Source organism: Microcebus murinus, chromosome 11 (assembly GCF_040939455.1).
Source record: "Microcebus murinus isolate Inina chromosome 11, M.murinus_Inina_mat1.0, whole genome shotgun sequence".
Classification (NCBI taxonomy): Eukaryota; Metazoa; Chordata; class Mammalia; order Primates; family Cheirogaleidae; genus Microcebus; species Microcebus murinus.
Window position 1 is genome coordinate 46,311,821 of NC_134114.1, and position 13,992 is coordinate 46,325,812.

General features: G+C 33.7%; 1 protein-coding gene across 1 annotated transcript in view; it reads right to left on the minus strand.

The window, feature by feature from the left end:
- Window positions 1-3,489: 3,489 nt before the first annotated feature.
- The window catches only part of LOC105882007 (snake venom 5'-nucleotidase-like), a 74,784-nt gene continuing 64,281 nt past the window's right edge, over window positions 3,490-13,992 (minus strand). The window contains exons 6-8 of the mRNA XM_012784062.3: window positions 6,184-6,331; window positions 5,115-5,301; window positions 3,490-4,238 (exon numbers count right to left, since the gene is read on the minus strand). Of these exons, the coding sequence (XP_012639516.1) occupies window positions 4,054-4,238; window positions 5,115-5,301; window positions 6,184-6,331 (520 nt within the window). The 3' untranslated portion in view covers window positions 3,490-4,053. The remainder of the gene's footprint in view (window positions 4,239-5,114; window positions 5,302-6,183; window positions 6,332-13,992) is intronic.

Genomic DNA, 13,992 nt, shown 5'->3' on the forward strand with positions numbered 1-13,992 from the left:
CCAACTCTTGAGAGACTATCTCTTTTAGCCCAATTAACCAGAAATGTACTGAAAACGCAATTCTAGGGAATTTAGTTTATTTAGCCTAGTCAAGATGACATACCACAAAGCCATCATACATGGTATGGTTAACTAACTACCCTTTCACTAAATTTTCTCCTTGTGCTATTGATAAAAAAATAACCAATCTTAAAATCAAGATAAACCTAAAATTTTATAGCATAACTTGTAACAATTCTCCCATACCATAAAAACATTTAGATGTTCTATGTAAGTAGTTTGATTATTTATTGCTAAGTAACAAGCTACCCCAAATGTAATGACTTAAAAATTTTATTGTATCTCACAATTTTGTGGGTCAGAGAATCAGACAAAGCTCGGCTGAATGATTCTTATGTTCCACTTGGCATCAACAAGAGTTAGCTGGTGGTATTCAGCTGACAGATGGACTAGTCTGGAGGGTCTAAGATAGCTTCACTCATATCACTGGTGTCTTAGAAGAGATGGCTGAAAAGCTGGGCTCAGCTGAAAACAAATGGAGCACCTAAAACACATGTTCTCTCCAGCATGGCACACTCAGGTAGCCAGACACCTTACATGGTGGCTCAGGACTCTTAGAAGGAGTGTCCATAAAACCCAGGCAGAAGTTTCAAAGGTTATTATGAGCAAGCTAAGAAGTCTTGGAATGTTTCTGCTCCTTTCTATTGACCAAGAAAGTCACTAAAACCAGACCTGATTCAAGGAAAGGGGAAGTATATTCTCAATGGGAGAAGCAGCAAAGATTTTGTGGCCATTTTGTAGTCTAACACTCTAGGAAATCACTGTGTGAGGGTTTAAGAAATATAAAAATAATCCTTAGGAAAAGGAATATAAAATTGAGTAGTGTGTCAACTGTATAGTCAATCTTGATTACCTATTTCTATGATATTAATGTTTGTTTCCCTCCAAAATTCATATGTTGAAACCTAATCTCCAATGTGATCCTATTTGGAGGTGGGGTCTTAAAGAGGTAATTAGGTTACTAAAAGGTGATTAGGTCATTAAGGAAGTACTTCATGAATAGGATTAGTGCACTTATAAAAGAGGCCCAAGGGAAGTTGTCTGCCCCTTCCACCATGTAAGGATACAGCAAGAAGGCACTATCTGTGAGGCAGACGGCAAGCCTTTAACAGACATTCATTCTGCTGGTTCCTTGACGTTGGACTTCCCAGTCTCTAGAACTATAAGAAATAAATTTCTGTTTAAAAGTTACCCAGTCTAAGGGATTTTGTTATAGCAGCCCAAATGGACTGAGACACTTATGTCAGTAAAGGGAAGTATCCGGGAGCTTGATAGTTAACAATATTATCAACATCAAGTGTATCAATGCTTCTTACACTTCAACATCCACATGAATCACCTAGGGACCTTGTTAAAATGAAGGTCTGAGTCAATAAGTATAGGACAAGGCCTGAAATTCTGCATTTCCAACAAGCTCTCATGTGATACCAATGCTACTGGTCTGAGGAAACATTATAAGCTATATGGTAACCCAAGCCCTGGTCTGAGGAAACATAATAACCCACATGATAGCCCAAAATACTTTTTTGCAAAAGTGTGTATAGTAAATATCTTCTTTCTGAGCCATATATAGTATCTGTCACATATTCTTTTTTTTAAACCTTTGCCTTTTTAATTTGAAAATTTTCTTCTTTACTACAAAAACAGGTCACTCGCTGGATTATCCACAGACCATAGCTTGCTAATCACAGATCTATGTCACTGGGCCTCAAATTTGGCTGCATAGTAGAATCACTCAGGAAGTTCTTAAAAATGCTAATACCTACCATTATTTGATCCCATCTTAAGTATTTTGAACTATCAAACATAGTTTTTACTATACATTTGCACTATAAAAGGTTTCCAAAAAATTATAAATTCTTATTCAGCACTGTCTGAATTAATGGAGATTTAAATTAATAGACACTTTCTAAAGCATCACACATGCTACCTTTCTGAGTCAATAGCTTTAACTCTAAAATTCCTATTTTGAGGAACACAATTTGAAAAGCCATTTTATATTTTTCATCTTTCCCAAGTGAAATTATTTTATCTATAACATACAAGGTATTTTTTCAGAATGAATACCAATGTATTATTAAAGCTAATGGTAAGTTATAGTGTAGCCAAGTAATATCCCATTTTTTTACATGCTACCTTTTCTCTTTATCCTTGCAGATGCTCTTGTTTCAGTTTTTTCCTCTGTGAATTAGCTCCCTTTATAGTTTTAAATTCCTTAATTATATTTCTCTCTACTCTAAAACTTTCAAATAAAATAGTACTTCTGCACACAATAAAACTCAGCAATAGCACATATTTATAAGGTCCCCTCATTCATTCATTCATGTATTCAACAAACAAAAACAGCACATGTTCAATAAATATTCACTGAATGAATGCCACTTACTCTATAAATGATACTCAAGTGAAGTTTTGACCATAACCTGACCCTACTTAAATGCAAACCACATATCCTGAGGATTTCAGAATCAAGTTCTTATGACCTAAGAGTCTATATAATCCTTCTAATTTAAAACTAGAGTTCAGAAATCTAACTGATACCTGATGATTCAAATGAAAGCAAAAATTACTGTTGGAAGCAGTTTTCTACTCATATCTGCTTTCTATAACCATGGATTCATCAGAGATAATCACTATATATGTATGTCAGCACATGAAAATTGTACGACCACAATTCTATGTTGGTTTTTGTTTTTGCGACAGGGTCTCACTCTGTCACCCAGGCTGGAGGTACATGGCACAATTATAGCTCACTGTAGCCTCGAACTCCTGGGCTCAAGTGATCCTTCTGCCTTAACCTCCCAAGTAACTAGGATGATTACAGGTATGTGCTACCACACCTAGCTAATTTTTAAAAAATCATTTTTTATAGAGACAGGGTCTTGCTATGTTGCCCAGGCTGGTCATGAACAGCACAGCTCTTTTTACCAGACAAATTTCCCCTTATATTAACTATGCCATTGTGCATATCTCACAGTTATTGCTATACACTGCTTCTTATCTAGACACTAATTGGGTGGGAATTTTTTTCTACAATAGAAAAAGGCATTCATGGCCTCCCTAGGAAAGAAATGACTCTTTGCCCTAATTATGTTATGTACAGATTTTAACTGAGAAAAGACAATAAGGCTTAAAAGGGTGGTGCATTTTACTTTCCAAAATTACAAACTTAAAACTATCAGAGATAAGGTATACTTAGGACTGTTATTTTATCAATTAACAAGTTATAAACTCATGAATTTGGTCCAATCTGGTTTTAAATTATTGCAAAGTGAATTTTTTATCATATTTTCTTAATAAGTGCTACCATATTCCCTCTCATTTCTTTCTGGTAAGGATAAAGACTGTTTTAATTAAAATGATAACAGGTAAGAAAACTGCATAAAAATATACATTATCTATTTCATTAAGATGAAAAACTCAGGACTTCTAAAAATAAAATATTTAATATCACATTGCTATACCTTACAACTTCATCATCATTTACTGGAAAAAAGAATAATAATAATCAGTGGTATATACATTTGTCTTATTTTTCCCTATTCTGAATCAAGTATGAGTCATAATAGAGAGTGAATAAAGTGGCTTTAAGCCAACAGAAGGAAAAGGACATATATTTCATTCAGACAGAAAAAAATTAAGCAAAGCAAAATAAAGTGGGAAAAAGGATAACATATAAATAAGTACTGTGAAAAGGTGAGCATTGAAGTCATTTAATCTGGAAACATTATGATATGTATATACTTAAATCACAAACATGTTCATAAGTATACATATATTGTTTCCTGTATAACATACTGAACAGTGAAAGTTACATGACTTGATAAGAATAAAATGAAAAGAAGACCATTTAGAGCAATATCACTAGTATTAAAACTAATTCCAGAACAATACAAAAGAATAAAAATTATGTCACTATGCTTAACAATGCTAAAGTTAATTGTTCAGATGATTTTGGCATTGACTAATAAAACATATTGCCTATACAATATTTCAATCAGAATCAGAATTTTCAGATGTATTATCACTAACAGTGGGGAAAGCTCTTAAGCCTTGTTTTTTTTCAGTTCTAAGTTGGTGCAAATGTTCTTTCATGTCCTGAGAAATATGACAAATCCGTCCTTCTATGCCAGGTACTGCAATTACTGCTGATGGTTTATCTGATTCTTCCTCAAAGGCTGTAAGTACAATAAAACCAGTTAAAATATATCACGGCCCCCACAATAAATATTCTAAAATTAAGCCTTAAAGTTTTCAGAATGCAGGAATTGAAATTCACATCAATTACAAAATTGTAACCAGAATTTCTCTGAATATCCATGCTCCACAATTATACAACCATGAATAAAATTTTGATGGAGACATATATATTATACATAATTCAAAGGACACTAATTCTTTAAAATATGGTACATTTTACTTTAAGAAATAGGGTACTTTTATAAAGACAATTATTCTATCAAATAATTAACCAGTTTAAAACTCATTATGAATTTGCTCCAATCTGGTCTCAAATTATTGCTAAGTGACTTTTTTAAAAAGAATAAAACTTTTAAACTAAATTAATAAAATGAGCTGTATATGCCAAGGCACAGCACTTGTTAGATAGGAAAAGACAAGATGTTTTACAGAACACTAAGTATGCCAATTTGACTAATTACAATGGTTTATGTAAATAGAAGCAAGAGAAAAAAAAATTGTAAAGGTAGCTAAGATTGTGAATTTAGAAGACTTTGAAAAATGAAAAAATTACCTAGAACTTATTTGTGTTTTTCAGCATTGAATTTTTAGTTATATGCCTTTCTTATCATTGTATTTCCCTCAGGCTTAGTTTTTTATCTTTGCAAGTAAAGCTTAGTCTTATAAATACTATGCACTGATTTGCGCAACTGGAGTTTCTAAAGCTTAGTCTTTATTATTCCATTTATTTTTTATTATATTTCCCCAAACATAAGAAAATAGAGTGCCAAATAATATTTATCCAATGCCCAGAATTTGACAAAACAACTACTCAAAAAAGAAACACTTCTAACAAACTAAAACTACATTATCACCTGTTAGTGATGGTGATTTGTTTGTAGTAGTAATTAAACTCATCCGATGGCCTGAAAGGCACTGCTTCCTTCCCTGCACAATTTTTATTGATTCAAAGTGATTCATGACTACTGTAGAAAGTACTTGTGCAGTTTCTGTGTCAAACATTCGAGGACAACTTTTAAGCACACTGTAGCCATCCTTCCCCTGAAATATCAAAACATATTTTAATTTTCTAGTACACAAATATGAATAAATCCAAATGAATATATACTTTAAATTTATAGTTGACACTGAAATGCAATTTCATAAATATGTACAAAAACCATAAATTTCCAAATATGTAAACTAATACACTTTAAATTCCTCTCCTACTCCCCGGATCTAGTCATGACATCCATGAACCTGTTGTTCTTACCTCTATTGCCTAACATCTTTAGGAACAGGCTGCCTACAATCCTTAAACATGGCTGTAAAATAGAATCAACTGGGAGGTCTCTTTAGAATAGTATTAGTGAAATTCATCTAAAACCTACCATATGGCTGTCAGCATTGGAACTCTGGAATTTGTAGTTTTTACAAGCTTCCTGCCAGTACCCTAACACTGCTTTAGACTTGATTATTAAAGAATCCATTCAGTTAAACCTAAAAGTCCTTATAGATTTAGTCATCCAAGATTTATTGTACACAACTAAATATGATATAAACAATTAAAATATACTTAAAATATGAATATTAAATGTTTAGAAGTATTACTAAATTTTAAGTTCAGCAATCCATTATGGCATTTTTTTCTGTAGTTGTTTAGTGGCTAGTTTGCCAGTCATTTAAAAAATAGCATGAATTTTGGACATTCTGTATTTTTAAATCTGATAACAAAAACAATTAATAGTGAAATTATACCTGCATATAAGATAAAAATACATTTAATTCATGAATTATAAAAATACAATGGAAAACATTTATTTAAACTACCCAGGGTTTGAAATCATCAAAAGAAAATTATATGTGTTTGTGTGCATCTACATGAATGTATTAACATAAGACAATAACTTTATTTAAAACATTTTGAAAAGAAATTCATCTCACATTTGCAATGTACTCCTTAATAGCAAGAAGGTAAATTTTTTTTTTCCTCAAGTACTGTCCTTGAACTTTTACAGTATCTCTTATGATTCGGTGTCCTGGTTCTGCATCTGGATCAAATCCAAATTCTATTCCAGCAACTTGAGGAAATCTGAAATTTAAAAATATTTTCTTGATAATTCTGTAGAAGATATATTAATAATAAAAGAAAGTATTAAAATTTAAGTGAGCACATTTTATTATGCTACTTAAACTGCCAAAAGTGTGGTTACACATTGGCAGCTGTACCACAACTAGAAAGAACTGGCCAAATGACCTATGTTTTCAAGAAATAAAAGGATAATAGTAAATTCTACCCTTATTTTCTTCCATTGAAAGATCATTTCAAGAATTTTTATTCGCCTACAACTTTAAACTACAACTTCTGTTGTCTCAGTTTCCATCCTTAGTTTCTAAAGAAATATAGTGGTGAAGCAGATAATATATGTGTCTGTTACAAATTTTGTTATCTACACAGCTCATACTAAATGTATATAACACCTAGCTTCTGCTTGCCTATTATTTCAACATTAAGAAATGGCTAGAATTATTTTTACTACATTTATAGGCCATTATTATTGTGATGGTCTGCTTTAAAATACAGACTATATAGCAAATGTGAATTTTACTTTGAGGGGTTTCCAGGGTAGCACCTTAAAAGAGTCAGGCAGAAAACCTCCGAGTAACTGAAATCAAAGTATAAGAAGTTTACTGGAAGGCCGAGGCGGGCGGATTGCTCGAGGTCAGGAGTTTGAAACCAGCCTGAGCAAGAACGAGACCCCGTCTCTACTATAAATAGAAAGAAATTAATTGGCCAACTAATATGTATAGAAAAAATTAGCCGGGCATGGTGGCACATGCCTGTAGCCCCAGCTACTCAGGAGGCTGAGGCAGCAGGATTGCTTGAGCCTAGGAGTTTGAGGTTGCTGTGAGCTAGGTTGACACCAAGGCAAGGTCTCAAAAAAAAAAAACAAAAAACAAAGTTTACATAATTCTAAATTGTAATACATACATGCTAACAAACCTTGGACAGAGAAAAAAAAATTGCTTCAAACAAAACCACCAAATTGAATGTCTTAAGGACAAAGTCTCTGAACTTTGAATCAAACTGCTTCTCATTTGGGCAACTTTATATAATGTGCTCAAAGTGAATGGCAGCAGAAATTTTAAAAATTTTATTATTATGGTTATTCTTCTGAATAATATAGAGTATAAGTAAGCTATAACTTTTCATATTTATAAGCATTTTCTGTCTTATTCAACCTTTCTATTAGAATACACAAGCAATTTTCATGTCTTTGCTTACCACAAATTTACTGCTATTGGTTATTTTTTCAGTATCTTTAAAATACATTCATTAATAAAAATAATCACTGATCACCTTCTATGTGTCAGGCATTGTGCTTGGTACTAGAAACATCCAGTGAAAAAGATACAAATCCTTCCATCAAGAATACTATCCTCTAGTTAGGAGAACAGTTAAGTAAGTAGGAAATGGTCACACAGAGTGATGAGAATTAAGAGAGAAGTGAGTACAGGGTGCTGTGAGTTCACAAAAAAAGGGGTATCAAACCCTCGCCTGGAAGAGGCAAAGTCCATTACTCATCTCTAAAATGTACACCTAAATAACGTTTCATTTTTCTCTAATAATTATTTCCATTTATAGATATTTCCTCTATTCTCTTTAAGCTTTTGGTAATATTGAGGTAAAACTGGAAAAAGAGGGAAAGAAAAAACAGAATGGCTTTCTTCCCTTACAGAGTCTGCCTTTTAAATTCATAACCTCAGTCTTGCATGACCTTTTGGGGGGACTTTTCATTTTGGTTCTACAGCTTATATTCTCTTTTCCTCTCCTACTGCACCTGCCATTCCTCTTGAGGTTTCAGATTAAAAGGACCTAGCCTGTTTGGTACCCAGATTTGAATTAGGAATCAGTCATTCTTACTTCATTAATAAATATAATGAATAAGTAGTAAAATTAATATTCAATATTATCTAACTAGTACTAGAACCATGATTAGATACAAATCTCCTAATTATTCTTTCTTCTAAGCTTTGATGTAACAGAAAAGTGCTAAATACAGCATCAAGACTAAGATAAATAATTCATATAGCTAACACAAAACATGAAAAAAAAAACAGCATTGGTGTTTTAATCTTAAAAAACAACAAAATCAAATTACTATAAGCCTTGGGTTTCTAATCTGTCTCCAGATCCCTAACATAGCACCCACCTCCCTACACACACACACACACACACACACACACACACCAGGTCCTGATCAAAGAGAACACAAAGACAATGAGAAAAAAATACACCTTATTTTCACTGTAATTGGTACATTTATAGAAAAGAAAAACTGGTCTGACATGTAGGATTTTGCAGAAAAACAGAGAAGTATGAGAAAAGGAATAGTCAGAAGATACAAAAAGGAGGAAAAAACTGAATGCGGAGCACATAGAGCTGACCATGAGCAGATCTGCTTGCTGGCAGTGATGACATGGCAATCAGTAATAGAATAATGTTAACAGAGATGGCTAGGAGCAGGCTCAGCCAATGGAAGGGTGGTAATAATAAAAAGAAAGAAAACAAATTTGGCCTTAGGAGGAAGAAAAAAGCAAAGTCACACACACCTTTCTATTTCCCCTCTACCAATTAATGTGAGAGACCAAAAGCAACCAGATTCTAAAAAGAAAGGAGGTAGAGAAGAATCTTTTTTAATAGAGACAAAGTCTCACTGTGTTGCCCAGGCTGATCCTGAACTCCTGGTCTCAAGTGATTCTCCCACCATGGCTTCCTGAAGTGCTAAGATTGTAGGTGTGAGCCACCATGCCCAGCTCTTTTTTTGCTTTTGTTTTGTTTTTTGAGTCAGGGTCTTACTCTGTGGCCCAGCTAGAGTGTAGTGGCATCATCATAGCTCACTGCAACCTCAAACTCCTGGCTCAAGTAATTCTCCTGCCTCAGCCTCCCAAACACCTGGGACCACTGCTGTGCACTACCACACCTGGATAATTTTGTATTTTTTGGCAGAGATGAGATCTTGCTATGTTGCTCAGGCTGGTCTCAAAATCCTGGCCTCTCAGCAAAGAATTTATGAAGAAGATCCCCAAAGGCAATCACAGTAGCAACAAAAATAAATAAATGGGACATGATAAAACTAAAAAGTTTCTTCACAGTCAAAGAAATAGTCATGAAAGTAAACAGACAACCCACAGAATGGGAGAAAATTTTCACATCCTACACATCTGATAAGGGGGGGATAACTACAATCTACTTCGAACTCATGAAAATCAGCAAGAAAAAAATCAAACAACCCTATCAAAAAGTGGGCAAAGGAAATGAACAGAAACTTTTCTAAAGAAGACATAATAATGGCTAACAATCATATGAAAAAATGCTTAACATCTCTAATCATCAGGGAACGGCAAATCAAAACTACAATGAGATATCATTTATTTCCAGTAAGAATGGCCTTTATCAAACTGTCCCAAAACAATAGATGTTGGCATGGATGAGGAGAGATAGGAACACTCCTACACTGCTGGTGGGACTGCAAACTAGTTCAACCTCTGTGGAAAGCAATATGGAGATACCTTAAAGCGATACAAGTGAATCTACCATTTGATCCAGCAATCCCATTACTGGGCATCTACCCAAAAGATCAAATGACACTCTACAAAAAAGACACCTGCACTCGAATGTTTATAGCAGCACAATTCATAATTGCAAAGCTGTGGAACAACCCAAGTGCCCATTAATTCATGAGTGGATTAATAAAATGTGGTATATGTATACCATGGAGTACTATTCAGCTCTAAGAAACAACGGTGATATAGCACACCTTGTATTTTCCTGTATAGAGCTGGAACCCATACTACTAAGTGAAGTATCCCAAGAATGGAAAAACAAGCACCACATATACTCACCAGCAAACTGGTATTAACTGAGCAGCACCTAACACATAGGAATTACATTAATTGGGTATCGGGCGGGTGGTAGGGGAGAGGGGGGCGGGTATATACATACATAATGAGAGAGATGTGTACCGTCTGGGGGATGGTCATGCTTGAAGCTCAGGCTTGTGGGGAGAGTGGGGGAAGGGTATTATTTGAAACCTTAAAATTTGTAACCCCATAACATGCTGAAACAAACAAACAAAAAAAGAATATGTTCTCCCCCAAAAAATCCAAATAACACATATGAAATAAAGTCTTCCTTGATCATCTCTCCCCCCCAAAAAAAATCCTAGCCTCAAGCGATCTTCCTGCCTTAGCCTTCCTAAAGTGCTAAGATTACAAGCATGAGCCACCACACCAGCCCCCAATAATCTTTGATAGCATAGTATCTTAGGCTGACCAAAGGTGGTTGTATACTCACAATCTACAATCTAAGGGAGGAGGTTCCACTTCTGGGTCAGATAAAAGTATACTCCACACTGTCTATACTAATGAACACGTTAATAATGGCAGAATGGATGAAATAAATATTTAAAGACTTTGAACAGTAAACTGTTGCAGGTGGATTCTCGTGGAAAAAAGAAACAGAGTTTGAGATGTTACTGAACTGGCAGTGAGTTTACTATCTTTTTCCCCTACAGTAACCTCCCAGCCTAACCTCAACATACCAGAAGTGGGCACCAGCATGTTGGCATAGAGAGCTCTAAAAGAAGCCTTTTAGTTCTGGCTCCAGGAAGGGAAAGATAACTGCTAAAGCTCACAGAGACTGCTTCTTTCCCCTACATTCATACAACCCAAACAACATAGTGGTAGGGACAACACACAGAGTCAACAGGAAACTGCAAGAACCAAAACTCTGAAATTCAGACAGATGCTGTGGTTCAAAGACTGTGGGAAAAATTCCCATTGTTTTTTTTCTCCCTCTGTCCCCCTGCCCATTCCTACTTGGCCCTTGGTGTAGGATAACTGAAGAAGTACGTGACAATGTATGATAACTAAAGTCCTAGCTTTCCAGCTGAAAAACTGAAAAATGAGCCCCAAGAATCTAGGAAATTATTAGGATATTGTAGAGAGGTGAAGGCTCCAGAAAGCAAACCCATAAGGTCATTTATGAACTCCTAAGCTGAACCCTGACCTGCACAAGTATGGAACTGATCCTATTCAGCAGACAGTGATTTTGAAAACTGAACAGATAGAGCATAGCCTAGGTCCAAGACTGAACACCTGTATGGCATACATGATTTCAAAATGGAACTGACATTGAAACCACAGCCTACAGAAATGGGTTGGAACCAATGGCCTGAATCTAACCAGGATGAGTACCTACTAAAACAAAACTATTAACATTCACCCTAGAATTGAAATAAGTCTCATAAGATAATTTTCAAAATGTTCAGATTATAACCCAAAATCACTCAGCAAAGAACCAGAAAAATGCCAAGCCACAGGGGAAAAGATAATCAACGAATGTCAAAGCTGAGATGATACAGATATTGAAATTATAAAAGATTTTAAAGTAGCTATTATATTATAAATTTTTTCCAGCAAGAAATCAAAAGCATTCTTGAAATAAATAGAATGTCTCTGCACTGAAACAGATAATATTAAAAGGAATCTAAAGAAAAATTTAAACTGAAAATAAAATAACCCGGAATTTAAAATTCACTGGATAGCCTCCATAGCAGAATGTAGATGACAGGAAAAAAGAGTTAGTGAACTAGCAACTATATCAACAGAAATTATTTAATCTGAACAGAGAGAAAAAAGATTTTTTAAAAAGTTAACAGAGCCTCAGGTACCTATGAGACTATAACACAATGTATAATTTTGTGTCATTTGAGTCCCATAAAAAGAGAAGTAAGAGTGTGATGCTAAAAAAATTCAAAGAAATAATGACTAGAAACTTGGCAAATTTGATAAAAGACATAAAAATACAGATTCAAAAGAATAGAAATGCATATTCTAAAGAATAGAGATGCAAAGAAATTAGGCCCAAGGAACATCATAATCATATTGCTAAAAAGATAAAGAAAAACAACCAGAGAAAAACAATGCTATATATATAAATGAAAAATAATTTGAAAGGTTGAAATTTTTCATCAGAAATCCTTGAGTTCAAAAGGAGTAGAACAACAGATTTAAAGAGCTGGAAAAAAAAATTACTGGCCACCAAAAACTGTATATTCAGCAATAAATTCCTTCAGGAATAAAGGCATTCTCAGATAAAGGGAAACTAAGAGAATTTGTTGCCAGCAGACATGCTTTCAAAGAAATTCTAAAGAAACTTCTTCAGACAAAAGAAACAATAACAGAAAATAAATCTTGAATATAAGAAATGAAAAACAAAGCAATAGAAATAAAAAATACCTGGGTAAATAGACTATTTTTCTCTTCTTGAGTTCTTTAAAACATGCTTAACAGTTGAAAGTAAAAATTATAATACTGTGTGAAGAGGTTTATAACGTAACTACATGTAATGTATAAGACCACTAAAGAGAAGAGAGCACAGTACTACATAGTGGTAAGGTTTCTATACTCCACTTTAAGTGGCAAAATATTTATTCAAAGTAATCTGTGAAAAGTTAAAGACACACACATATAGTAAGCCCTAAAGCAACTAAAAAATGAAGAAATATGATATTAATAAAACATTATGCATTAAAATGGAATACTAAAAATAGTCAACTAACACAAAAGATGTCAGGAATGAAAAACAAAGAGAATAAACAACAACAAAAAAAAACTAATATTTTAGAAATACTCCAAATGTTGAAATAATTACATTAGAGGCAAATGCTCTTAACCTACAAATAAAAAGACAGAAATTGTGAACTGTATTTTAAAACAAAACATGAACCAACTATATGTTGTCTATAAGTAACTGATGTCAAAAATATAATGACATGGGTAAGTTAAAAATAAAGGATAAAAAGATATACCATGCAAACTAATCAAGAGAAAGCTGGACTGAATATAGTAATACCAGAACAAAGAGAATTACCAGTATAAAGGGAGACATTATATCAGGCAGCAGCAAACTTTTTCTACAAAGGGCCAGGTAAACATTTTAGTCTTGGAAAGCCATACAGTGTCTCTTGCAAAAATATAATTCTGTCATTGTGGTACAAAACAAGCCACTGAGAATACATAAATGAATAGGCTTGGATGTAGTCCAGTAAAACTTTATTTACAAGAGCAGATGCCAGGCTGGATTTGGCTAAAGAGCCATAGTTTGCTGAATCATACACTTTATATAAAAGTAAAATGGTCAACTGGTCAAGAGGCTATAACACTGCATATGCATGTACTTATGCAACAGAGCTTCAAATATATGAAGTAAAACCTGATAGAACTAAAAGAAGAGACAAAACCATAATTATAGTTGAAGAGTCCAACAGTTCTTACTCAGTAACAGAATTAGCTGGCAGAAAATTTTCCAGATATAGAAAACCTGAACCAAATTGATTTAATTGACATATATAGAATATTTCATCAGCAACAGTTGAATATATATGCAAGTACAAATGGAACATCAATCAAGGAAGACCATATCCAAGACCATAAAAAAAATCTTACAATATTAAAGAACTGAAATCATACAAAGTATATTTTCTGACTATAACAAAATTAAATTAGACAATAATAACAAAGTAATAAGAAAATCTTAGAAATTAAACTATATACTTCTAAATAATCTATGGTTCAAAGAAGATGTCTTAAGAAAAATTTTAAAATATTCTGAACTAAAAAAATAAGAATACAGCATATCAAAATCTTTGTGATGCAGATAAAGTAGAACTTGGAAACTTAACAACA